This window comes from Chrysemys picta, chromosome 12 (genome assembly GCF_011386835.1).
Source record: "Chrysemys picta bellii isolate R12L10 chromosome 12, ASM1138683v2, whole genome shotgun sequence".
Lineage (NCBI taxonomy): Eukaryota > Metazoa > Chordata > Testudines > Emydidae > Chrysemys > Chrysemys picta.
In genome coordinates, this window is record NC_088802.1 from 11,131,790 (window position 1) to 11,158,625 (window position 26,836).

Genomic DNA, 26,836 nt, shown 5'->3' on the forward strand with positions numbered 1-26,836 from the left:
TGTGATTGGAGGATATCTGGATGCATATTATAAGACTGTCCTACATAAATGAGGAAAAGTTGAGGTGCCTTTATTATTCTTTTGTTCCACTATTTGTTTCTATGGGGAATTTGCCAATGCGATACCACTGTCTTCCTTTCAAACAAATTAAACTAAAAAAAAAAGGCAATGGCTGTTGAAAATAGCAATTCCAGTCCTAAAAACCACTGGGAATCATTTCTTGCTCAATTTTATCCTACTTTTTCTTCAGTAAATTACAGTGGATCAGTATATTAGATTTGGGAGAAATGAAGTAACAGCTGCCCAAATTGAGCTTGAGCACTCCTGAATGTTGAGGTGTTCAAATCTGGAAGGCAGGTGCTAGATTCCCTTTCTCAATATTAGCTAAATCTGGAAAGGAAAAGTCAGTTTCTGCTTCCATGGCTCAGAAGTGGAAATCCTCCTACGTGCCTGGTACTGTATCTAAAGCTGACCAGGTCCTCTAGCAGAGCCTCCCCTCCCTTACTTTTCATTTTAAATTCTAGTGGGATCCACATACCTCCCTTACTAGGTTTCAGATAGAGAGGGGCACTGTCCATTTAGTCCACCCAATTCCTTCTTTGCGGGCTGCAAGGTGAGGTCACACCAGGATCCCTAATCCAGTCTGGGGAAGTCTTCTGAAGGGAATATCTGGGCCAAAGCCTTCTACTCCTTGGGCACACTTGTTCCCCATTCACAGGGCCACCCCTTTCAACTCACAGCAAGCTGCAGCATGAGGTCTCTGCTACCTCACTCCCTACCTCTCCCTTTCCTGTTGATAGCTGCCAAGGGTTTGCTGGGAAATGTAGTTCTTTCCCTGCTCCAGGGCTGGCTCTATAGGCAGGGAGCTAGGCAAGGAACTACAGCTCCGAGGGTCCTGCAGGTTTTCAGCTCCCATGCTGGATCCCCAGCTGCTCAATGGCTCCGCTTCTGCAGGGTTGTGAGAAGGGAGAAAGTGAGTTAAAAAAAAAAAAAAAAAGGATGGCGCGAATGCCGCCCCCTGCAAATATGCTGCCCAAAGCACCTGCTTGTTTTGTTGGTGCCTAGAGCCGGCCCTGGGTGGGAGGGGAAAATAAATCTCACTTATACATTGTCTGTCCTGGGTTGGTTGTGAGGCTGCAAGGATTTTGGTTCCATTTGCCAGGAAGGAGTTAAAATTCAGGCAGCAGAAAAGACAGAAACTGCTGAGAAGCAAGGACATAGTTTCTGTCAATACATGATAACTTAGTTCAGCTTATCGGTAAGAAGGAACAAAGCTTGTGCCCATGGAAAGCGACAGTTCAGTGAGGAAAACAGGATCAGGACGAGACAAGCAAGCAGGAATATTTCAGTAGCACAAACGGCACTGACAATTGATAAGCTTATATGGTTAATGCCCACCCAGTAACTTAGTTCTTAGAACAGAATAAACCCTCCGTTCACAGCCCACTGGAGATCTGTAAGTACTAATCTCTACCCCCCCACACCCCGCCTCCTTCCCCAGTAAGGTAGTCATAGCTGTTTGATGCAATTAGGATGACCTCTATATGTACGTATTGTTCTTATTTTTATCTTTGTTCAGGGTTCTCTTTTGACTCGTAACAATGTCTGTCTCTGTATGCACAGATAAATGCAAATGAATTGATAAGAGAATGTATATAACTGGCCACTATAGCACCATATCTTTGAAGCTGCTTGTCAGTCTTCCCGGTACCGTAAATAAACCCCCTTCAGTATTGTCTGTGCTTGCCTGATTCTTGGGGGAAAAGAATCTTTTTGCCTAACACAATTGCTGGGAGATGCCTGAATGAGAGAGGAAAGAGACGGTTTCAGACCTTTTTATATTAAATACTGGAGTGTGTCTCGGTATGTTTCTCTATCATAATTAAAACACAATTCTAGGAGATCAGAGTGGGGACGCTGTTATAAATATAAAAGCCTGAAATCTCACCTCTTTTCTCCTTCCCCCCTCCAGACACTCTGCCGTCTGCACTAGAGACAAAAAGAGGAGGATCCCTAGGAGCACGCAGACAGGGTGAGTTTGCAGCTTAGATTGTTTTTAAATTATGAGACAATTCCAGAGAAAACATCTTCATGAGATTGCAGCTAAAGTTACCAACAAACTGACAGCGACCATGACACACACAGCCCTAAAAATACACACATCAAACAGCGAGGAGATCCACACTGGAATATGGGGGACTAGGGGCCAATGCCCTCCCCCAATTTTAAAAGTGGGATGTCCAGCCCCCCCTACTTTTTAACTTGGGCATAGTTTGAGGGAAGGGGGCCATGGGCAGGCGTGGAGCATTGAAGGCAATGGCAGTGCTTTGTGGCGGTGCAGCTGATCAGCTCCCCCCTGTGTAGCACAGCCCCTGCCTGTGGCACCAGCCTCTTCCCAGTCCTGGCCCCTCTCAATGGCTCCACACCTGCTCCTCTTCCCACAAGGCCCTGCCCCCTGGCCAGAAGCTAGAGCCTGTTCTCCATCTGCCCTGGGTGGTGCACTCTGGGGAGCAAGGATATGTACCGGGGGCTGATCTCAAGGCCCCTAGACCTCAGCCCAGGCCAGGTGGAGCATCAGGGGCTGTCCACAGGGGCCATTGTTCTCAGCCTGGTCAGGGGTCAGGGCCTTGTTGGGAAGAGGAGAAGTAGGGTGGGACCATGGAGGGGGTGGGGCCAGAGGTGGCTCTAGCTTTTTTGCCGCCCCAAGCATGGCAGGCAGGCTGCCTTCAGCAGCTTGTCTGGGGGAGGTCCCCAGTCCCGCAGATTCGGCGGCATGCCTGCGGGAGATCCCAAGTCCCGCGGCTTCAGTGTACCTGCCGCCGAATTGCCGCCAAATCCGTGGGACTGGCAAACCTCCCGCAGGCAAGCCGCTGAAGGCAGCCTGACTGCCATCCTCGCAGGGTCCGGCAGGCTGCCCCCCGCGGTTTGCCGCCCCAGGCACACGCTTGGTGCACTGGTGCCTGGAGCCACCGCTGCCTTTGCCTGGTTGGGGAGTCATGCAGCTGACAAACACCTGCCAGGAATGGTCTAGATAATACTTAGTCCTGCCATGAGTGCAGGGGACAAACTGCTATCTGTAGTCATTTGCTACACCAGAGAACAGTTTTTTCCCAATAGCAGTTTCTTACAAACCCCTTACAGATCAGCAACTGGTACAGGTAGCACATTCCTATAGGGAACAGTTTCCTATTCGACACCCGCCAGCTACCACTGTGTGCAGAGCAGGGAGGAAGCCAACCCACGATGTGCTGGGGGCTGGGACAGTCACACCTGGGGGGAGCTGAAAGAGGGTTAAGAGGGAGAGGGGATGTAGAAGGGGGATTGAGGGAGGATGAGGGATGGGTCAGGGGCAGGAAGGGGATGCAGTGGGCAGGGCAGGGTGCTAAAGGGGGGATGGGGCAATGCAGGGGAATAGAGAAGACTTATGGGCCAGATGGGAACAGGGCTGCAATAGAAGGAAACTGTGTGTGGGGGGGGACGGGTCACTGTGAGGGAAAGGAGGGATGTCGGGGGGGTTGGGGGTAGACTGTGAGAGCAAATGGAGACTGGCTGGGGGAGGGAGGGAAAGAGGGTAGGGGTCGGGGAGAAGGAGAGGGAGAGATACAAGGACAGCTCCCCCAACCCACAGGGAACGAGATGGGGAGTGGTTGCTCCACCCAGACAGAGGGGAATTCTTTTACTGCAAATATCACTGAAGCTTTGGGGGTAGGTGGAGGTTTCTGCCTAAGGGCTCAGAAGCTACAAGGCAGGTGTCCAGATTAGGGATGTAAATAACATTTTAAAGAAATAACTGTTTCAACTATTAATATGGTATTGGTTAAGCATTAAAGGAATTCACAACACAGGCCCCGCCCAGGATCCCGGCTCTCGCCCCCACCCAACAGCCCGGCTGCCGCCATGACTGGTTTCGCCCGGCAAAATACAGAGGGAGAGGCTAGAATTGCTCTGGGCCCAGTGGAATGCTTTTTAGAGTAGGGGTGCAGTGCCCCCCCTTATCCCTGTTTGTGCCCCCCCACCCCCTTGAGGTGGGGCTGGGAGCAGGGCCATGGCTCCAGGAACGGGGGAGTCAGGATGCAGACATGGGTAAGGGGCCTGAGGCTGGATATGGAAGCTGATGAAGTCATCCTCATCATACTGGAATTCCCCACCCCCCGGGGGTGTCCCAGTCCATGGCCTGCACCCCGTGGAACCCTGGGGGAGGGCAGGGACGGAACTAGGTCAGCAGCCAGAAGTGCTCAAAGATCACGAGTTTACCACTCCCTGTCTCCCCCAATGAGTTACAGAGATTACCAAATTCGGAGGCTTTTTATTTGCCCTCTGGATTTGCACCTTTCCAGGGACACTGGGAAGAAAGGTCCTGTCACCTAGAGCCTGAGGGTGTGTGGCCACCACCAGAGCACGTGTCTGAGCCACAGAATCCCTGCAGCACAGCCAGGGCCTGGGCAGGAGGTCTGGGACGTGGGAGGGACAGACTGTGAACTGCCCTGGCATCCCACAGACACTGTTTGTGCTTCTCCCAGGCCTGCATAGTGGCAGTACCGGCCCGCTCTTCTTCACCCCCCTGCTCTCTCCTGCAGATACCAGCATGGATTGGCGGGGGCCCTTCGGGGGTGGGAGCCATCAGCGTTAGTGCACAGCTGATTTCACATCCTTTGGACTCAGAGAAATACCTTTCCAGTGTCCCCCTGCACCACTGCGATCACCCCTCTGCTATAGATGTGAAACTTGATTGACATATGTGATCGCTCTGATCAGCAGCTGTATGTGGAGAGGCTGGGGTCCCCCCCTCCCCTTAGTGTTGAAAGGTGCTGGATTTCAGCACCTCTTGCATTCCACAGGTGCCGGGGAAGGCAGAGCGAGCTGCGATGTGAATCCACGTGATCGCTTTTAGTCCACAGCCCCAGCTCTGCCTCCACGCTGGGCATCAGTGTAATTCCTGCTTCCCCCAGGGAGATCAGACCCACTCCATGTGTTCAACCTCCCAGGAAGCGGAGAAATCAGACTAATGCCTAGATTCCAAGGCCAGAAGGGATCACAGAGATATAACCTCATCTGCCCTCCTCTAGACCAGCCCAGAAACCTGCCCCCAAATAATTCCTACCACAGAGCTTTTCTATTTGTCTGACAATTTTATTCTTAACTATTGTTTTGACTAATTTGCTCAGTACCGACGTTAGACTTACCGGTCTGTAATTGCCGGTATCACCTCTAGAGCCCTTTTTAAATATTGGCGTTACATTAGCTAACTTCCAGTCATTGGGTACAGAAGCCGATTTAAAGGACAGGTTACAAACCTTAGTTAATAGTTCCGCAACTTCCATCTGGTCCCAGTGACTTGTTAATGTTAAGTTTATCAATTAATTCCAAAACCTCCTCTAGTGACACTTCAATCTGTAACAATTGCTCAGATTTGTCACTTACAAAAGCCGGATCAGGTTTGGGACTCCCTGTAACCTCCTCAGCCGTGAAGACTGAAGCAAAGAATCCGTTTAGTTTCTCCACAATGACTTTGTTGTCTTTAAGCGCTCCTTTTGTATCTCGATCATCAAGGGGCCCCACTGGTTGTTTAGCAGGCTTCCTGCTTCTGATGTACTTAAAAAACATTTTGTTATTACCTTTGGAGTTTTTGGCTAGCCATTCTTCAAACTCCTCTTTGGCTTTTCTTATTACATTCTTGCACTTAATTTGGCAGCGTTTATGCTCCTTTCTATTTGCCTCACTTGGATTTGACTTCCACTTTTTAAAGGAAGTCTTTTTATCTCTCACTGCTTCTTTTACATGGTTGTCAAGCCACCGTGGCTCTTTTTTAGTTCTTTTACTGTGTTTCTTAATTTGGGGTATACATTGAAGTTGGGCCTCTATTATGGTGTCTTTAAAAAACACCCATACAGCTTGCAGGGATTTCACTTTAGTCACTGTACTTTTTAACTTCTGTTTAACTAACCCCCTCATTTTTGCATAGTTCCCCCTTTTGAAATTAAATGCCACAGTGTTGGGCTGTTGAGATGTTCTTCCCACCACAGGGATGTTAAATGCTATTGTATGGCTTGTGGGTAAAACACATGACTGGGGCTCTGGTGAGGGGCAGTCAGTTCCTGCCTCCACTGTGAATTCCCTGCTCCTCTGTCAGTGCCTCAGTTTCCCACGAGTGTGTCTCTCGCTCCCCATAACTTTAGAATAGGAACACTACCGAACTGGAGCTGGTTGAATATTGGCCATTTTGAAATAAAAAAAAAAAACATTTCAAAAGGGAACAAAGAAGCTTCAGTTCAGACCCCTCCTATTGTTTCATTTTGATCCCGGAGGTTTATTTTGGTTTGCTGGTCACCTTTTATGAAATATGACGCGGTACCATGTTGGCAACAGGAACTGAAATGATTAAAAATGTCACTAAAATCTATATACTGCTGCAAAACATTTTGATTTTGACAAAACTGAAGTTTTGGGATCTGGCAGACTGGGGCTGGAGTGGCTCTGGAGAGAGATCTGTACACAGGCGCTCAGCCGACTCCCCTCCACCCGGAGAGCTGATTGCAGAGTTGGACACTGAGGAGTTGCTGATATTCAGAACAGAGTTCGAGCCACTGTTTCTGTAGCATCCCTGCCAGCTGTCAGCCTGCTCCAGCAGCGGGGCTCTCAGCCATGCAGTGAGAGATGGACACACCTGGGGAGAGCAGGGGAGACGTGCAAGAGGCAGAGGAAGAGTGAGGAGCAGCTGGGGAGGAGAATGGCTCTTCTTGCCAAAAGGGGAAGCATGGTCAGGGGGGAAAGGGGTAGGGGGAAGGAACGGGGAGATGGAGTGGTGGGCAAGGGGCATGGGATGGGGAAGAGAAGGGGAGAAGGGAAGCGGGGGCAGAGGGAGAAGCTGGGTTGGTTTGTAAACAGTGTCCTCTGCTGGGCTGCACAGAACAGCGCTGCTCCTGTTGTACTGTGCCTCATTGTGCCCTGCCCGCCTGCCCTTCCCTCTGGAGACTGACCATCCCGCCTCCTGCACCTTGCCCCGTGGGGGCCCACAAATAGGTTAGGCACTGGGCCCACAAAAAGTTAATCCGGCCCTGCAGAGTGGGGCTAAGAGTTTTCCTTTCGCCTTTCTGATTGTGTCCTGATTTTCTATTACTTGCTGTTTTGTAAATTGCATTTGTTCTGAACTATAGACAATGGCCAGGGAAGAGGTCAGGGAAGCGTCCATAGCGAAGAAAGTACCCAGAGTGGGGACGCTCTAGCCCGTGTCCTGAGTGGTCACAACCAGGTTGGGGGGCGAGCCCCTCAGGAAGCCTGGGCCCAGCCTTGTCGGGGTTATAAGGACTTTGCCACACAGGAGAGTGGAAGGGGAGCCCGCAAGGTGAGGCAGGCTCTGGGTGAAGGGAGTGAGGACTCAGATCCTTCTGCTATTCGATTCCACCCGGGTGGTGTTTAAGTCAGGAAAGTTTTCCCGTCTACCTCTGTGCATGTTTAGTGGTTTCTCCTAAAGTTCATTAAGTATTTTGGGAAAATGTGTTGGAGCGGCCACCAGTGACAGCTGCTGGCCTTACTCTGAGGCCGCCAAAAAATTTGGTTGTGAGAATCCCTGGGCTAGATGCTCATGATGGGCCCTTCTGACCTTAGAGCCTGTGAGTGGAACAGAAGCTGAACACAGAGAGAAGAAGTCAAGGCAGTCGGTTGATCGCTAGGACCCAGGAGCAGCTGGGAGGCGGCTCTGGGGGGAGCGGTCGCTGGGCTCAGGCCCAGCAGCACGAAGTGACTCGCAGCCGCTGCGGTGACTCTGGCTCCAGGCGAGATCCCCGAGCCCCGGCGGCTGGTGCTGGGAGCCCGGAGCCCTGGCTGCAGCCGGGAGAGGGGAATCTCCAGCAGGGCCCTTCCCGCTGCTCCCCAGGAGCCTCTCCCAGGGCAGAGCCCCCAGCCCGGCCAGGCCCCTTCCCGGCCCGGCCCCTGCCCCAGGGGGGACCCGCTCGGAGGGAAGGTAAGAGACACCCGCCCGGCTGCAGGAGGAGGTTTGGCCCCAGGCTGCTCCCAGCGGAGCTGGCTGCGATTCCCGCCCTGCGCCCGGGAAAGCTGCCGCCAGCTCCCGGTGTGTGCGGGCAGGATCACGTTACCACCCACCCACTATCTGCTGCTTTGTTTCCCTGCCCCAGGCCTCGCTGATTTGGACGGAGGCTGCAGCTCAGGGAGATCTGAGGGGGGCAGAATGTGGCAGGGGCCAAACTGAATGCAGGGTGGGGGGGGGCCCAGCTGGGAGTCGGGGAAGGAGAGGTGATCAGGGCAGGCCCGGCTCTAGGTTTTTTGCAGCCCCAAGCAAAACATTTTTTGGCTGTCCCCCACTCCAGCCTTAGGCTCCCCCTGTCACCAGTTCCCTCCCACACCCCCTGCCGCCCCAGCCCTGGGCTCCCCCCCCCCGAAACGTGATCTCCTCGTTCACCACACCAATCCCTGTTTACACTTGCAGTGGGGATCAAACCATTTCTCCTATTTTTATTTCACTTTAGTATAAATCTCACCCCCCCCGTCCCCCGCAACCCCATCTTTAGTGCTCCAAATGCACATGGAAGGCATAGGGACTAATCCTCAAACCTTGTACCTGGAAAGGGATGGGGATCTAGTAAAGAGGGTTCACGCAGAGGAGCGGGTGTGGGGTGCTTGGGGGCTCTACACTGGCAGAGAGGCGGGGTGTGATGTACTCGCGGAGGAGGAGAGGGAGTATCAGGAGGGTTGCCGGAGAAGAGGTCCAGGGGAGGGGGGAGGTGCGGGAGGAGTGGGCTGGGAGAGGGTACAAGGGGAGAGGTGCGGGTGAAGGGAGAGTACAAGGGGAAGGGGTGTGGTGAAGGAGCGATGGGGGGAGGTACAAGAGGAGGGGCTGCGAGCGGGATGGGGTGTGCAAGGGCTGAGAGGGGCAGGCGCTGACAGCTGCTTCCCCAGCCCCCTGCAGGCAGAGCCGAGAGGACAGACACTGACCCCCCCAGGTGCTTGGAGCCGGGCTCTGCCTCTCCCCACCCAGGGCAGGCAGCACGGGGCTGAGGTAGGGAGGTGCGCGGCAGGCTGGGTCCGGGGGCAGGTGGGGGTGGTGGCAGCTCCCTGGCAGCTCGGGCTGCCCAGCCAATCGCCCTGTCAGCGCGCGAGCCGGGATCCGCCCCCCTGCCCAGCCCGGCGCCCCCTGCACAGCCCCCTCGGGCGGGGAAACGCCGCGCCGCCCTGGGGAGACTCAGAGCAGCAGGACCCCTCCCCCCTCCCTGCCTCCCGGGCCCCACTTCCCTCCCCCCTCCCCGGCTCCTCACCCCCAGGCTGGGCTGCAGTTCAGGCTGCCCGGGCGGCTCGGAGCATCATCCCCCGGAGCTGAGCCCCTCTCGCCGCCGCAGCCGGGCTCAGCTCCGGGGATGACGCTCCGGCTCTCCAGCGGCCGGGCAGCCTGAACTGCCGTCCAGCCTGTGCGACTCCGGCTGCCATGAGCGCCATCTAGCGACTGCAGCCAGAACTGCAGCGTCAGTTCCAGCTCAGCCTGAAAGCCTCAGTGACAGGGAACAGCTTGGTTCAGGATCAGCTCCTGTTTTTGCGCCCCAAGCGAAAAAAAAAGGGGGGAGGCTGGAGTGCCGCCCCTTGGAAAGTGCCGCCCTGGCTTGAAGGGGTTTCCATCCTATCCAGTGTTTACAGTTTGGTTCAATGGCTCTCAGCGCCCCCCATGGTACGGATTGTTTCAGCCCTCCTGCCTGGGACTCGGAGCCAGGGATAAGAATGTGGTACAGCCGGCGGGGGGTGAACCTAGGGTTGAGGGAGGCAAGCCCCCTACACCCAGTGTAGGGGCAGGACCCCAGCCCCTGAGAACCCCCAAGAACCTCCCCACCTGCTAAGCATGTGGCCCCAGCCTCCCCATCCCTGGATCCCACGGAGGGCATATGGCCCCAGCCAGAACCCCGGGGGCAGCCTAAGGAAAAGCCTGACCCGCTCCTCACAGGGGCTGTGCACCCCACCTCCGCAGTCAGCGGTGACTCTCAGTCAGCTTGGAAAACAGACGGGTTTATTTCCTCGCTGGGAACACAGCACAGAACAGAGCTTGTTAGCACAGAAATCAGAAGCAATCAGCAAAGTCCATCTGGGCGGGGAATCCAGACCCCTGAGCCCTGGGCTTTCGCCGATGAGTCCCAAACCAGGAGACTGACCCACGTCCAGCCCCCCATCCTCAGTGACGCCCAGCTGCCCCTCCTCCCTGCTTTCTCTCTTTCCCAGGAAAACAGGTCACCTGGCCTCCTCCTCTCTCTTTGTTCTCCCACAACTTCGGCTGGCTGCCTCCTTGCAGAGGACCGTTTTTGGCCATAGCTTGCCAGGATACAGAATTTTGGCCATTCTCTGTGCCCAGGCAGCCACTCTGCAGTCACACCCACCTTCTAGAGATCTCTGCAATGATCACACACCTGTATCCCACCAGTTCAATACTTGAGTAACACATGGGGAAACTGGCACACATTCAGTATTCACAGAAAACATTCAGAACATTCCCACTTCATCACACCCCTCTGAGACCAGCCCAGGGGCACGTTCTCCAGTGGCTGGAACCACTCTGACAATACCAGCCCCTCAGCCTGAGCCTCCAGGTGATGGAGAGACCTGGGGAAATGGCTGGATCCGGGCAGGGAAATGACTCTGTACAAAGGGCCCCTTTCAGGGACCAGCTGGTGAGTTTGGCCTACAAGCGGAGGGGCTCCCTGTGTCTGTGAGTCCCAGAGCTGCTGCCCTCAGTGACACAGCCGGGTTCAACCCCCGTTACCAGTGTCACTGGCTGAGCTGCCTAAGGAGAGCAAAGGCCCACGACAATGGGGCAGTCGCCCATTCTCCCAGGGTGAGGGAAGAAGATAAAAGGGGAGAGCAGAGAGACTTGAAGGGCAGCAGGAGCAAGAAGTGGGGAGGGAGGTTCCCAGCTCCCAGCCCTGCCCAGATCCATTCCCTGCACCCCCGGGGCAGTCAGCTCTCCTGGGAACAAGGGAAGGAGCTGAGAGAGGAAAAGCCAGTTGCTCACTCTGCTGAGCACCGCAGGACTGAGGGAGACGGGGGAGAGCTAGAGGGGTTACAATACACTGTGGGGCAGTGCCGTAAAGTGACTCCTTTGATTCTGCTCTTTTTCCAGCGTTTGGCTCAGAGATGCTGTTCTGGGGAGGTTTAGGAGGGACTTGGTGGGTTTAGTTCTAATGGGGGATGTGGGGGCCTGGCCGTGTTATACCAATAGAATAAAAACCAGCGGGATCTTATTAAGAGGGATAAGGCAAAGATGCCACATTTATTGTAAATATACTGATAAAGCAAAAAATAAAAGTAAACAACGTTGTTTGACTACTTATTTCTTATACACACACACACATATATATATATAGAGAGAGAGAGAGAGAGATTCATTCACACAACCATTCATTCAAGTTCTGTATAGGTGTTATAGTTACCAGCCTAGAAGTTGCTCATGCCAAGTTACTGGCCAGGTATCTTGGTCATGAGGATGGAGCCAAGTCTGTGTCAGGTGCACCTGATGCCCCTGCAGGCTGGCAGCAGAACCAGAGACTCAAAGTCATCAGTCTTTAGAGTCCATTCTTATAGGAATTAATTCCTGTGTTAGTCTATGGGAGCTGTTTCATCCTGCTGTTGCTGACTCAATCAGCAGATGGCACATTCCTGTCCAAAGTGGCACATTCCTGGTGGCTCCACGCTGTCCAAAGTTTGTGTTTCTCATCCTTCCAGGTGATGGGGTGGATCCCAGTTTACCCTCCGGGGGTTGTCTGGTGGTCCTACTCGACACATTCTTCGGCCGATGGATACTCCTTTTCTAGGCTGGCACCTCCCTAACCATTCATGTATATCAAGCATTCATCAGCATACATTCCATATCTTAACCATATTTTAATTTACTGTCTCCACCACTTTCAGGGTGTGTGCTAATTCATTTGAGACTCCCGGCCCTTTAATCACAGAGGGTGGGGGTCTGTCCTAGGAGCCATTGAATGAAGTGAAAGTCACTTAACGGCTTATAGTGTTTGTTTGCATTGTATCAATTACTTCAAGAACAAAGTCAGTTAACTTGTTTGTAAGTTTTACATAGTAGTAAAGTATCTTTCACAGGATCGATATAATCAATGGTTTCTACAGACAGTAGCTTACAAGTTTTAACAGAAGACCCAAAAGATTTTGGTACTTGGTGAAACTGTTGGATATTAAAGTGTGGGGGACAAATTATGAGGGGGTCACTGTCACTTGGGGGAATCACTGTTAATCCCTTCTTTAATATCCCTTCAGCCGGGGTGGTAATGAACTAACTGGGTTTTTTCCCAGCATGGTAGAGTCCTAGAATCTTAGCATCTGTCTGCAGAGAGAGAGCCTGGGGGAAATCAGGGGGTGACATGGACTCAAGCCCCTTCTGTAACCTCCCCCATCGCCCCTCTCGCCCCAACAGGCTGAGGAATCACGCCCACGTTTCGCTCCAGTTTGTCCCATCTTCCAGGGGACAGGGAAGGGATATGTCTGTGATGGAGCCAGCTCAGGTAGGCGATTTTTAGGGAGCTTTTGGTGGTGGGGGAGGGGTATTGTATTTCTAAACCAGGAAACACCCCGCTGGGCAGGGCTGGGAAAACTGACCAGACTCCCAGTGCTGGAGCCTGACCCCACTGGCCAGAGGCTGCTGTGAAATACGAAGGGATGCAGTTGGTATTCCTCTCCCTGTCCCCAGCTCAGAGCTCTGCTTCCCATACCAGCCAGTGGCTGGCATGCATGTGGTAAATGAAAAGACCCTGCCCACCTCCATGTACTGGGGGGGGACAAGGAGCTCTCACCTTTTACCCACTCCCTGAAGCCTCCTGGATGCTCTGAGCAGCGTGCGGGGAGGATTCTGCTTCTCTGTCTCTCCCTCCCATGACTAGTGGTATTGTGGCTGGGGCAGCAGGTTTTGAGTGGGGGATTCTTGTTGTTTCAGATGCTGGTGACCTTCGAGGAGGTGGCTGTGTATTTCACCCAGGGGCAGGGGGCTCTGCTGGACCCCACTCAGAGAGCCCTCTACAGGGACGTCATGTGGGAGAACTACGAGATGGTGACCTCGCTGGGTAAGGGAATTCTGGCCCCTTGGTTATTGGAAGTTGGTGTGTGGGGGGATCTGTGTGTCTGACTCTGGTCAGGTTCTTCCCTCATTACTCTCCAATGAGACCAGGGTGTCAAAACCTAAGACACATACTAAATCATCCCGACCCCCCTAGTTTGCAAGGTGGAGAATCCGTGTATTGTCCTGTCTGTGTTGTTTCTCGGTCGCTCACAGAATCCCTCTTCTCCCTCCTACTAGGGAACAGCTGCAGCCATGTAGAGAGCTCTGGGTTCCACGGGTTTAGAAATAGGCAGGGGTTTAACACTAGAGCTGGGTGTGCGTCACAATTATCTACACCTCGCCATATGTCTGCCTCCCCCGAGGGGGTCTCAGTGACCACGTTCCCGTCCTCTTAGATTCCACATTCCCCAGCACAGTACAGGGACAGGTTCCACTCATGGAATGTCCTTTCTGACAGACGTTCTCTCAATCCTCCATGCACCCTGATCTGGTCTGATTTCACTCCCTGCACAGGATTCCCCCTTCCCAAACCAGACCTGATCACCCGGCTGGAACGAGGGGAAGAGCCGTGGGTGCCCGATCTCCAGGCCTGTGAGGAAAGAGAGATCCCGAGAGGCGCCCACACAGGTGAGGACTGACACACAAACCATCTGGGGAATGAAGGACAAATTTGAGAATCCCAAAAATGTGGTATCAATAAGTGCCCTTAGTTCCTTCCTCATTTCACCCAGGGCAGGGCTACAACCAGCAGATATGACTGACATCGCTTTCCACCTCTCCTGTTACCTGCAGGAGTTTCCTTCTGAACTTTCCTTCTCTGTGAACTTTTGGGTGGGAAGTGGAGGCAGAATCCAATTGCTCCGTCTGTGCAGCTTCAGGGGTTTGGGGTTTTTCCTTGCTGCTATTCCTCTTAATTTCTCCCCAGCACAATGACTTCTGTCTGGATTCTCTCTCTCCCAGCAGGTGATGGATCAGTGAGTGAGAATGAGGAGGAGAATCAACAGCAGGAAGTTCCTGGGCACGGGGAATCACAGGGGACCTCTGTGGGAAGATCCCATAAGTGCTTAGACTGTGGAAAAAGTTTCATGTGGTGGTCACACCTCATTTTACATCAGCGAATCCACACAGGAGAGAGACCCCACAAGTGCTTAATCTGTGGAAAAAGTTTCATACGGAAGTCAGACCTTGTTAAACATCTGGCAATCCACACTGGAGAGAGACCCCATAAGTGCTTAGACTGTGGAAAAAGTTTCATACAGAAGTCACACCTTGTTGTACATCAGGCAATCCACACTGGAGAGAGACCCCATAAGTGCTTAATCTGTGGGAAAAGTTTCATACGGAGGTCAGCCCTTCTTATACATCAAGCAGTCCACACTGGAGAGAGACCCCATAAGTGCTTAGACTGTGGAAAAAGTTTCAAACGGAGGTCAGCCCTTCTTAAACATCATGCAATACACACAGGAGAGAAATCCCATAAATGTTTGGACTGTGGGAAAAGTTTCGCACAAAGATCAACTCTTATGGCACATAAGGCAATCCACACTGGAGAGAGACCCCATAAGTGCTTAATTTGTGGGAAAAGTTTCATACGGAGGTCAACCCTACTTGATCATCAGGCAATCCACACAAGAGAGAAATCCCATAAATGTTTGGACTGTGGGAAAAGTTTCACACAAAGATCAAATCTTATGGCACATAAGGCAATCCACACTGGCGAGAGACCACATAGGTGCTTAATCTGTGGAAAAAGTTTCATATGGAGGTCAAACCTTGTTAAACATCAAGGCGTCCACACTAGGGACAGACCCCATAAGTGCTTAGACTGTAGAAAAAGTTTCATACGGAGTTCAGCCCTACTTGATCATCGGGCAATTCACACAGGAGAGAGACCTCATAAGTGCTTAGACTGTGGGAAAAGTTTCATACAGAGGTCAGACCTTGTTAGACATCAAGCAGTCCACACAGGAGAGAAATCCCATAAATGTTTGGACTGTGGGAAAAGTTTTGCACAAAGATCAACACTTATGGCACATAAAGCAATCCACACTGGAGAGAGACCCCATAAGTGCTTAGACTGTGGAAAAAGTTTCATACAGAGGTCAACCCTACTTCATCATCAGGCAATACACACAGGAGAGAAATCCCATAAATGTTTGGACTGTGGGAAAAGTTTCACACAAAGATCAAATCTTATGGCACATAAGGCAATCCACACTGGAGAGAGACCCCATAAATGCTTAATCTGTGGGAAAAGTTTCATACGGAGGTCAAATCTTATGGCACATCAGGCAATCCACACTGGAGAGAGATCCCATAAGTGCTTAGACTGTGGGAAAAGTTTCATACAGAGGTCAACCCTTGTTAAACATCAGATAATCCACACAGGAGAGAAATCCCATAAATGTTTGGACTGTGGGAAAAGTTTCACACAAAGATCAAATCTTCTGGCACATCAAGCAGTCCACACTGGAGAGAGACCCCATAAGTGCTTAGACTGTGGAAAAAGTTTCATACAGAGGTCAATCCTACTTAATCATCAGGCAGTCCACACTGGAGAGAGACCTCATAAGTGCTTAGACTGTGGGAAAAGTTTCATACGGAGGTCAGACCTTGTTAAACATCAAGCAGTCCACACCGGAGAGAGATCCCATAAATGCTTAAACTGTGGGAAAAGTTTCATACATAGGTCAGTTCTTGTTAAACATCAGTTAATCCACACTGGAGAGAAATCCCATAAATGTTTGGACTGTGGGAAAAGTTTCATGCAAAGATCATATCTTATGGCACATCAGACAGTCCACACTGGAGAGAGACCCCACAAGTGCTTAGATTGTGGGAAAAGTTTCATACGGAGGTCAGACCTTGTTAAACATCAAGCAGTCCACACCGGAGAGAGATCCCATAAATGCTTAAACTGTGGGAAAAGTTTCATACATAGGTCAGTTCTTGTTAGACATCAGTTAATCCACACTGGAGAGAAATCCCATAAATGTTTGGACTGTGGGAAAAGTTTCATGCAAAGATCATATCTTATGGCACATCAGACAGTCCACACTGGAGAGAGACCCCACAAGTGCTTAGATTGTGGGAAAAGTTTCAAACAAAGATCAAATCTTCTGGCACATCAGGTAATCCACACAGGAGAGAGACCCCACAAGTGCTTAATCTGTGGAAAAAGTTTCATACGGAAGTCAGACCTTGTTAAACATCTGGCAATCCACACTGGAGAGAGACCCCATAAGTGCTTAGACTGTGGAAAAAGTTTCATACAGAAGTCACACCTTGTTGTACATCAGGCAATCCACACTGGAGAGAGACCCCATAAGTGCTTAATCTGTGGGAAAAGTTTCATACGGAGGTCAGCCCTTCTTATACATCAAGCAGTCCACACTGGAGAGAGACCCCATAAGTGCTTAGACTGTGGAAAAAGTTTCAAACGGAGGTCAGCCCTTCTTAAACATCATGCAATACACACAGGAGAGAAATCCCATAAATGTTTGGACTGTGGGAAAAGTTTCACACAAAGATCAACTCTTATGGCACATAAGGCAATCCACACTGGAGAGAGACCCCATAAGTGCTTAATTTGTGGGAAAAGTTTTATACGGAGGTCAACCCTACTTGATCATCAGGCAATCCACACAAGAGAGAAATCCCATAAATGTTTGGACTGTGGGAAAAGTTTCACACAAAGATCAAATCTTATGGCACATAAGGCAATCCACACTGGCGAGAGACCACATAGGTGCTTAATCTGTGGAAAAAGTTTCATATGGAGGTCAAACCTTGTTAAACATCAAGGCGTCCACACTAGGGACAGACCCCATAAGTGCTTAGACTGTGGAAAAAGTTTCATACAGAGGTCAAACCTTCTTAAACATCAGGCAATCCACACAGGAGAGAAATCGCATAAATGTTTGGACTGTGGGAAAAGTTTTGCACAAAGATCAACTCTTATGGCACATAAAGCAATCCACACTGGAGAGAGACCCCATAAGTGCTTAGACTGTGGAAAAAGTTTCATACAGAGGTCAACCCTACTTCATCATCAGGCAATACACACAGGAGAGAAATCCCATAAATGTTTGGACTGTGGGAAAAGTTTCACACAAAGATCAAATCTTATGGCACATAAGGCAATCCACACTGGAGAGAGACCCCATAAATGCTTAATCTGTGGGAAAAGTTTCATACGGAGGTCAAATCTTATGGCACATCAGGCAATCCACACTGGAGAGAGACCCCATAAATGCTTAATCTGTGGGAAAAGTTTCATACGGAGGTCAAATCTTATGGCACATCAGGCAATCCACACTGGAGAGAGATCCCATAAGTGCTTAGACTGTGGGAAAAGTTTCATACAGAGGTCAATCCTACTTAATCATCAGGCAGTCCACACTGGAGAGAGACCTCATAAGTGCTTAGACTGTGGGAAAAGTTTCATACGGAGGTCAGCCCTTCTTATACATCAAGCAGTCCACACTGGAGAGAGACCCCATAAGTGCTTAGACTGTGGAAAAAGTTTCAAACGGAGGTCAGCCCTTCTTAAACATCATGCAATACACACAGGAGAGAAATCCCATAAATGTTTGGACTGTGGGAAAAGTTTCACACAAAGATCAACTCTTATGGCACATAAGGCAATCCACACTGGAGAGAGACCCCATAAGTGCTTAATTTGTGGGAAAAGTTTTATACGGAGGTCAACCCTACTTGATCATCAGGCAATCCACACAAGAGAGAAATCCCATAAATGTTTGGACTGTGGGAAAAGTTTCACACAAAGATCAAATCTTATGGCACATAAGGCAATCCACACTGGCGAGAGACCACATAGGTGCTTAATCTGTGGAAAAAGTTTCATATGGAGGTCAAACCTTGTTAAACATCAAGGCGTCCACACTAGGGACAGACCCCATAAGTGCTTAGACTGTGGAAAAAGTTTCATACAGAGGTCAAACCTTCTTAAACATCAGGCAATCCACACAGGAGAGAAATCGCATAAATGTTTGGACTGTGGGAAAAGTTTTGCACAAAGATCAACTCTTATGGCACATAAAGCAATCCACACTGGAGAGAGACCCCATAAGTGCTTAGACTGTGGAAAAAGTTTCATACAGAGGTCAACCCTACTTCATCATCAGGCAATACACACAGGAGAGAAATCCCATAAATGTTTGGACTGTGGGAAAAGTTTCACACAAAGATCAAATCTTATGGCACATAAGGCAATCCACACTGGAGAGAGACCCCATAAATGCTTAATCTGTGGGAAAAGTTTCATACGGAGGTCAAATCTTATGGCACATCAGGCAATCCACACTGGAGAGAGATCCCATAAGTGCTTAGACTGTGGGAAAAGTTTCATACAGAGGTCAATCCTACTTAATCATCAGGCAGTCCACACTGGAGAGAGACCTCATAAGTGCTTAGACTGTGGGAAAAGTTTCATACGGAGGTCAGACCTTGTTAAACATCAAGCAGTCCACACCGGAGAGAGATCCCATAAATGCTTAAACTGTGGGAAAAGTTTCATACATAGGTCAGTTCTTGTTAAACATCAGTTAATCCACACTGGAGAGAAATCCCATAAATGTTTGAACTGTGGGAAAAGTTTCATGCAAAGATCATATCTTATGGCACATCAGACAGTCCACACTGGAGAGAGACCCCACAAGTGCTTAGATTGTGGGAAAAGTTTCAAACAAAGATAAAATCTTCTGGCACATCAGGTAATCCACACAGGAGAGAGACCCCACAAGTGCTTAGATTGTGGGAAAAGTTTTATACGGAGGTCAGACCTTGTTAAACATCAAGCAGTCCACACCGGAGAGAGATCCCATAAATGCTTAAACTGTGGGAAAAGTTTCATACATAGGTCAGTTCTTGTTAGACATCAGTTAATCCACACTGGAGAGAAATCCCATAAATGTTTGGACTGTGGGAAAAGTTTCAGGCAAAGATCATATCTTATGGCACATCAGACAGTCCACACTGGAGAGAGACCCCACAAGTGCTTAGATTGTGGGAAAAGTTTCAAACAAAGATCAAATCTTCTGGCACATCAGGTAATCCACACAGGAGAGAGACCCCACAAGTGCTTAGACTGTGGAAAATGTTTCATATGGAGGTCCGGCCTTGTTAAACATCAAGCAATCCATACAAGAGGGAAATGTTAACATTTAGATTAAACTTGGGTGTAATAATGTCATTGTGTATATATATAGCTCTTTAAAGTTTGTGGTAAACTGTCTATGAATGGCTTCATGGATAATTAATTACCTTATGTATCAGAGAGGTTGCCGTGTTAGTCTGAATCTGTAAAAAGCAACAGAGGGTCCAGTGGCACCTTTAAGACTAACAGAAGTATTGGGAGCATAAGCTTTCGTGGGTAAGAACCTCACTTCTTCAGATGCAAGACTTGCATCTGAAGAAGTGAGGTTCTTACCCACGAAAGCTTATGCTCCCAATATTTCTGTTAGTCTTAAAGGTGCCACAGGACCCTCTGTTGCTAATTACCTTATGTTAATCCATGTAGTTTTATTACCTGTGATGTTTGTGAAGTAGGAGGTTACTTCCAAAACCTATTGTTCACCCAAGGACTGCCTGCTATCGAGAGGCTGCAAAAATGTCTATATAAACTCTTGAGACCTGATCCTTTTATCTCAGATCTTTTAAAGCTTTATTTAGGAGGCGTTTGAGTCGTAAGACTGAGATCTTCAGTCCCCTCTGGACTGCCCTGATATTGAACATTTGGATATTGGACTAGAACATGATGAAATGATACTGAAAAGGACTCTCTTCAATTCTAACGTGCCATCTCTATGGTGAAACTGACCTAAGGACTCTGTTTGCATTTGTATGTCTAATGACCTTTTAGCCAATACTGTCTTTTCTTCTTTTAATAAATGGTTGTTTCATTAACAAGAATTGGCTGTAAGCGGGTATTTGGGTAAGAACTGAAGTATCATTAACTTGGTGGGTGATGTGTCTGCTTGTTTGGGATTGGTAGAATACGGTATATGATGAAGATTTTCAGGAATTCCCATCAGAATCTCAGAGGACATTTCCCCACATCAGTTATCGTTACAGACTTGCCTCTGTTGCCTCTCTGTCAAATCAGTTATTTTGTTGCAGCATCTCCCATACCATGAAGGGTTTACAGAGCTGAATGATGCATCATGCCTCTGCCAGGGAACTTTCAGTGAAATTAGCCTGTAATTAAAATCCAAAGTCATTACCCATTAAACGTGACAGCAATTCCCTACCTTGTACTCCTGGGCAGCTTCCTCTATGGGAACCCCCGTGTGAGTTCTGTGAGCCCAGGACAGATGGCAAACCAGACAGATGGGGGTTTGATCCTCTTCACAGAAGTTTCAGAGTCTCCTGGTGTTCCCCACACAACCCGTCTCCTCCTGCTCCTTTTGCTGCCTGTAAACTCAGCCGATTGGTGATTTCTACCATGTTTGCCAGCTGCCTGTTCAGCCTGACGTTTCTCTGTTGCACAGTTTCTGAGGGCAGGAGACGGCTGTATCGGATCCCTCCCAGCACTGGCTGACGTGCCTGCACTGCAGAGTGACAGCTTCTGTGAAATACTGCAGACAAATGGGACATGGAGCTTCCTCCTGGAGACTTTCCTGGGGGTTCTCTATGGCCATGGCTCCCTGTGTGGAGTTGTGTGTCTAAGGTGGGATAGTCAGGCTTGGCAGAATTTTTATTTTTAAGCAATTTTATATTTATTGATTTAAACTTTCACAAAAATCTGGTCTTTAAGCATTTCATTCCAATTGTTATCAATTTAAATGTTCACAGTGGTGGGAGATTTAGGGCGGGATCAGACAATATTTGGGTCAGACAATAACTATTTAATGACAGCAGAGACAGATTCAAAAAGTTAAAGCTTCATACCCATTAAAATAGAGATTGTCAACATCACATGTCAAAATATGCAAAGGAAATATCCTTAAATTAATGTCTAATACGTTCTCAGGCAGCATTGTTCTTACTGAGCCTATTGGTAAATTTCAGTTATTAGCAATGGGAGTATTTTTTCCTGGTTTGTGTGAAATCAACATTTACAGACATCAACCGATAAAAGTCCAATTCTTCCAAGTCCAGTGATATGAAACTCACAGGACAAAACCTAGGTTAAGCTGATATCAATGTTTCAAAGGCCTGATTCTCATGTACAGTAAGGCAGCTCTGGCTCAGTGTAGAGATGCGGTGTTTCCAACACTCATGATTTTATAATGAGTCTCATTGTATTTGTTGTGTTTGTTAAAGCCCCAGCTCCTGGAAGCATATTATGAGGTGAGACTCTTGGCTTTCCTTTCCTAAACAAAGGAAGTTTCTGGCTTTCTTGGTTGCAGAGAAAAACTTTAGGCTGCGCTCAGATCGCATTTTAAAGATCTGAGAAGCCAGAAGGCAAATACAGTATCTCCTCACTTAAAGTCGTCCCGGTTAATGTTTCATTGTTACGTTGCTGATCAATTAGGGAACATGCTCATTTCAAGTTGTGCAATGCTCCCTTCTAGCGTCCTTAAGCAGCCGCCTGCTTTGTCCACTGCTTGCAGGAAGAGCAGCCCGTTACAGCTAGCTAGTGGGCCCTTGGAACCAGGGCGGGCCGGGAGCCCCCCATCAGCTCCCTGCTCCCCTAAGTTCCCAATTGCCCGGAGTTCAGCTATCCCTCCCGCCACTGCCATGTGCTGCTCCTGCCCGCTGCCTTGGAGCTGCTCCCTGAGACTCCTGCTTGCTGTGTCGGGGAGAGGGAAGAAAGAGGGGGGGCTAATGTCAGGGCATCCCGCCTCCCCCTTGATCCTACACCCCACTTACCCCATCCTCCATAGAGCAAGGGACACACACGACAGGGCTCATGATGGAGGGAACTTCCTGGCAGCAGCTTGCTGATTAACTTAACACGGCAGCGTACTTAAGAGTGGGTCAGCTTATTTAAAGGGGAAATGCGCCTCTCTCTCTCTCTCTCACACACACACACATACAGTGTGTGTCTCTGTCTCTGCCATGCTGTCTCCCCTCCCTTCATTTCTGCTGCCTTGTAGAGTGTGAGAGTTAACCCTTGAGGGCTCAGCCAATTGCTCGTTCATCATTTAGCAGTAAGGCATTCCCTGGGAAATATCCCACCCTCTGACTCCTCCACCTCAACCAAGCTTCACAATAATTATCACTGTGTACCAGTATTAAATTGTTTGTTTAAAACTTTTACTGTGTGTGTATGTGTGTGTGTGTGTGTGTGTATATATATGTTTTGTCTAGTGAAAAAATATTCCCTGAACCTAACGCCTTCATTAACATTAATTCTTATGGGGAAATTGGATTCACTTAACATCGTTTCACTTACAGTTGCATTTTTCAGGAACATAACTACAACGTTAAGTGAAGAGTTACTGTAGAAAGAATTCAACATTTCTTATTATGCGTATGTTTCATAAAAGGCAATCACAGAATTTTCAGGGTCCTGACTCATAATTTTCAAAAGTTTGGGGTTGGCAATCCTGTGCCACTGAGAACTCAGGCCTTAAATCTCTATCTGCTACCCATGGAAAGCCCCTAATTTAGTGTGATCATTTATCTAAAACAGCAGAGTTAATGGAAAAGGAAATAGAGAGGCCAAGGTTTGGGAATGCGCATGGAGCCGGACTATGGGCCCAAGCAGCAAATGAGCACAGCCCCCCCAGGATTGGCGGTGAACTAAAGAGATAAATTAGAACTTTCATTTTTTAATGTAGGTCCTTAGAGCCTTTGCTGGAGACAAGAGGCCTGACAACAGAAACTGATCACTGCCAAGGCAGTATTGCCAACAGCATGTAATCAAAGATCATGAGATTGGTTGAAGGAAATGAGGTTTTTTTCTTCTAAAAAATTACATTCTGGATCGTATGTTTCTTTGTTTCCGAGCTTTCAGGGTTCGCTCTGGTCACATTGTCAATTTTTTATATTCAGCCATGAGAGTGAGAAACAGACCTTAATTGAAGTGAGAGCTGAGATAGTCACATAATCACAGGATTGCTGGAGCTGGGGCATTAAGAGAAACACTAGCTAGTGAAGGAGTCAGTGTGAAATCAGGAAAGTTTGCAACAACCCCAATGTGATGTTTTGTGATTTGACGTGAACAGGAAACAGCTGCACTTCTGTAGCTATTGCAGGCCCCTCTCTGGCCCCCATCATGGCACTACCTGAGCACCGCACAAACTTCAATGTGCTGAACCTCGCCCTGCTGCAGATGGGGAAGGGCTCTTACCCCCATTTTACAAAAGGGAAAGTCAGGACCAGACAGAATAAGTGATTTGCCTGAGTTCACACAGAGCAGGGAACTGAACCTGGGTCTACTCAGGGTAACTTAGGCCTTGTCTACACTTGCAAGTTAGAGCGCATTAAATCAGCCCCGGGCATCTTAACTCCTGAGGTGTCCACACTGGCAAGGCACGTAGAGCGCCCGGACTCCGTGGCTGGAGCACTCCTGGTAATCCATCTCCATGAAAAGCATAGAGCTCTGCAGCCATGGCTCCCTCTGGGCACTGGAACTGGCTTAGTTTCACTTTCACAGGAATATGCCCCAGCACCCATAGGTGGCGAGTTATATGGCCCCGTGGTGCCCATGCTCCACCAATATTCCTGAAGGTGGACCCAGCTCCACCAATGTTTGGGCCCCAGGCCCCGTGCTTTGGGGGTCCCCGTGCCATGGGTCGGCAATGTGGGGCGCGCTCATCTCGGGGGCAGCTCTCCCCCCCCATCACTGTGAGCTGCTGAGAGGCCCCAGCTCTGACCTGGCTCCCAGCCCATTGGCCAGGAACCCCGGCCAATGGGATCTGCAGTGGGTGGTGCCAGAGCTGCCTGGCCACGCCTCCCCAGCAGGGAGGGGGAGGGAGCCCCAGGCAGCAGCTCTCAGCCCCAGGCAGAGAGAGAGCAGAAGGAGCCTGTCACTGTCAGACAGAGACAGACACAGCTGGTGAGTTGTGGGGACAGACAGATGGAGCCGGGGGAGGGGGAAGGGAGCAGCGATGGGCACCCCAGGGTGGCATAAAATACACAGGAGAGAGGGGGCTTCCTGAGGGGGCTATAGCAACCCCCCACCCTCCGCAGAGCAGACCCGGGCTGTGGCTGGCTCCGTCCATCACTCCCCCCATCCCACAGAGACCCACCCAATCCTCTGCCCCCCTGAGAGACCCCCCAATGGCCCCTGTGCCCCTGTCATCCCCTCCAGAGAGTCCCCCCTTTGTGCCAGACAATTCCCTCCCCCACTGCCTCCCCTACTCCAGAGTTCCCTACAATCTCCCCCTTTGCTCCCGCCCCCCAGCCCATTGGTCGGGAGGCTCCCAGTCTATTGGCCAGCACAGCCAATGGGAGGTGCACCTGAGGCAGGGGGCCTGCTTGCAGATGCAGACCTGGCTGGCCATGCCTCCACAGCACGGGGAGGGGGAGCCACAGGTGAGCAAGCCCCAGTCATCATCATCACAGGCCCAGCAATTCTCTGGATATTTAATTTCACTGAGGCAAGTAATTCAGTCTACTCTTCCTTTCCAGACAGTTTGTGGCTTTTCCTGTAAGAACACTTACAATTTCTTTGCAAAGAAGCCCAGTTACAGTTTTTTTCACTTGAGACGTATATTTTCTGGTCATTCATAAGCTCATTTATTTGGTTAACTCGGTTTCATAGGCAATTTTAAAAGTCACTTGAATTGTACCTGTTTTTTTCCATTGGTGCAAAAACACATGGAAGATGTGCCGATTTTTATTTCTGTGGGCCAAACCACCCTGTGTAGAAATGTAAATGTCGGAGCCAGAAAAGCTCTTTAAGGGTAAGGGTCCCTTCAGGAAATGGTCCTCAAATCATTCAATAAGCATGTCACAAAAACAAATTTTATATTTCCAAGATCACTGCTTTTATAATTTATACTCAGGTAAAGGAGAAAATCCCTGGAAATATTATTTTTAAGAGGGGGTTCCCGAGACTTGACATTTTAGTGAAAGGGGTTCACAGGTTGTTAAAGTTTGGGAACCACTGCCTTACAACAACATATTCCTACACTAAACAAAAGGAATGCAAGCAGTAATGCCCCCATTGTAATAATATGATGGGGTTGTTTCACTGCCTTAGTTACATAGCACATCACATCATAATTAGTACACAAAATAGACACTCTATAGGCCGTATGAAATCATGTTTTTCATTTGATATATATTCTGAAGCACATGGATTTGACTCTAAGTCAGAAATTTTCTGAACCTCTGGTAGGAGTAAGCGTAAATTTTGAAACTGGTCGGATATCAAAGTGGTCCAATTAAAAGAAATCTGATACCTAAGATCTAATTGTAGGGCTTTGTCTGCTGGACAATAAATAATGTGATTTACTGTGGCCGTGGTGAGATTAAAATGTAAGTCTAGCAAAGAGGTGGCCTTAATGTATACGCAGCTATCATTAGCTTGGAATAGCAACTGTCCTGTCAGGGTAGTTCCTTGTCCCATATCTGCTCAACAAACTTTGTTAAACATTGTGACCAGGGCCGGCTTCAGGGTTTTGGCTGCCCCAAGCAGCCAAAAAAAAAAAAAAAAAGCCGTGAGCGGGAGTGAGGGACCGTCCGCTGAATTGCCGCAGAATAGCTGGACCTGCCGCCCTTCTCCTGAGTGGCCGCCCCAAGCACCTGCTTGCCAAGCTGGTGCCTGGAGCTGGCCCTGATTGTGACAGCTTCCCCTTGCTTCAATTTCCTTACATACTGAAGCTGCAGGAGTTCCAAGGGCCAAAATGTCCACTGATTCCCTATTCCAATCCAAATATCAGGTGTTATTCCAGGAGCACTAACAAGAAATTGGCTAGGCATTACCAGGTGGTCTAATCTCCCAGATGTCATGGTGAATAATCCAGTCCCACATGCATCCTTCCCATGGACACGGCAGGATTCAGTATGTGGAAGCCCACACCAACCTGGACACGATAAGTCGAACCTGGAAGTGCTTGCCGTCGACTGCGGTACTCCAGCTAGACGAGAGGAGTACCGCGGAGTCAATGGGGAGCCGCGGAGTCGACGGGGGAGCCTGCCTGCCGCGTGTGGACCGAGGTAAGATCGAACTAAGGTACTTGAAACTTCAGCTACGTTATTCACGTAGCTGAAGTTGCATACCTTAGTTCGATTTGGGGGGTTAGTGTAGACCAAGCCTTAGTTACTTACTGAGATCATTTCAATACCGGTAAAATTTCCAGTGGCAGAACACACTCTCTGAGTATGAGTCTGATTATTTACTAATTGCGTAACCAAAACAACAAGGAACCCTTCCCCCTGATATACTACAGACCCCTCGAATGGCCATTATATCAATCCTATTATAAAACCTTAATTTCAAATTCTTGAAGCTCATTTGTAGTGATGTCATATACTTTTATCTCCTTTGACCAGTCTTTTTCCACTCAATTGTTCGCTTATATGGGATATCCTGAACCTTAAAAATAAACTTTTTCAGACAATATTTAAATAAATCACTAAAGTGTGAAGGCCTTGGCCATTGGGTTTTATCAGATATATGGCATTGTCTGTATTTAGATGTTTTACAGGGGTAATAGTGTAATGGAGGGGTTGGCGGGGGCAGTGGCAACAAGGTGCCTTTGGTATTTGTCATTTAAAATCCAGTTAGGTAGGGCAATACATGCTGAAGGACTTATCCAAAAACACAGGGCGCAGCCTGTGGAATAAACCCCCTGTGACGGGTTGGATCACAGAAACCCCTTGGGAGCTGCCACCAGATGTGCAAAGACTACCCCT

The 26,836-nt window shown here is 49.3% G+C and overlaps 1 protein-coding gene across 5 annotated transcripts in view; it reads left to right on the forward strand.

Moving 5' to 3' along the window:
• The window catches only part of LOC101933213 (zinc finger protein 585A-like), a 104,834-nt gene that overhangs the window by 20,105 nt on the left and 57,893 nt on the right, over positions 1-26,836 (forward strand). For 3 of the 5 annotated variants that reach the window (XM_065564312.1, XM_065564296.1, XM_065564297.1), the window contains exons 3-4: positions 12,938-13,064; positions 13,574-13,687. In XM_065564312.1, the coding sequence (XP_065420384.1) occupies positions 12,938-13,064; positions 13,574-13,687 (241 nt within the window). Of the gene's footprint in view, positions 1-12,937; positions 13,065-13,573; positions 13,688-14,020; positions 19,470-26,836 lie in introns of those variants that run through there. The other 2 variants (XM_065564293.1, XM_065564306.1) reach the window with 2 other exon arrangements.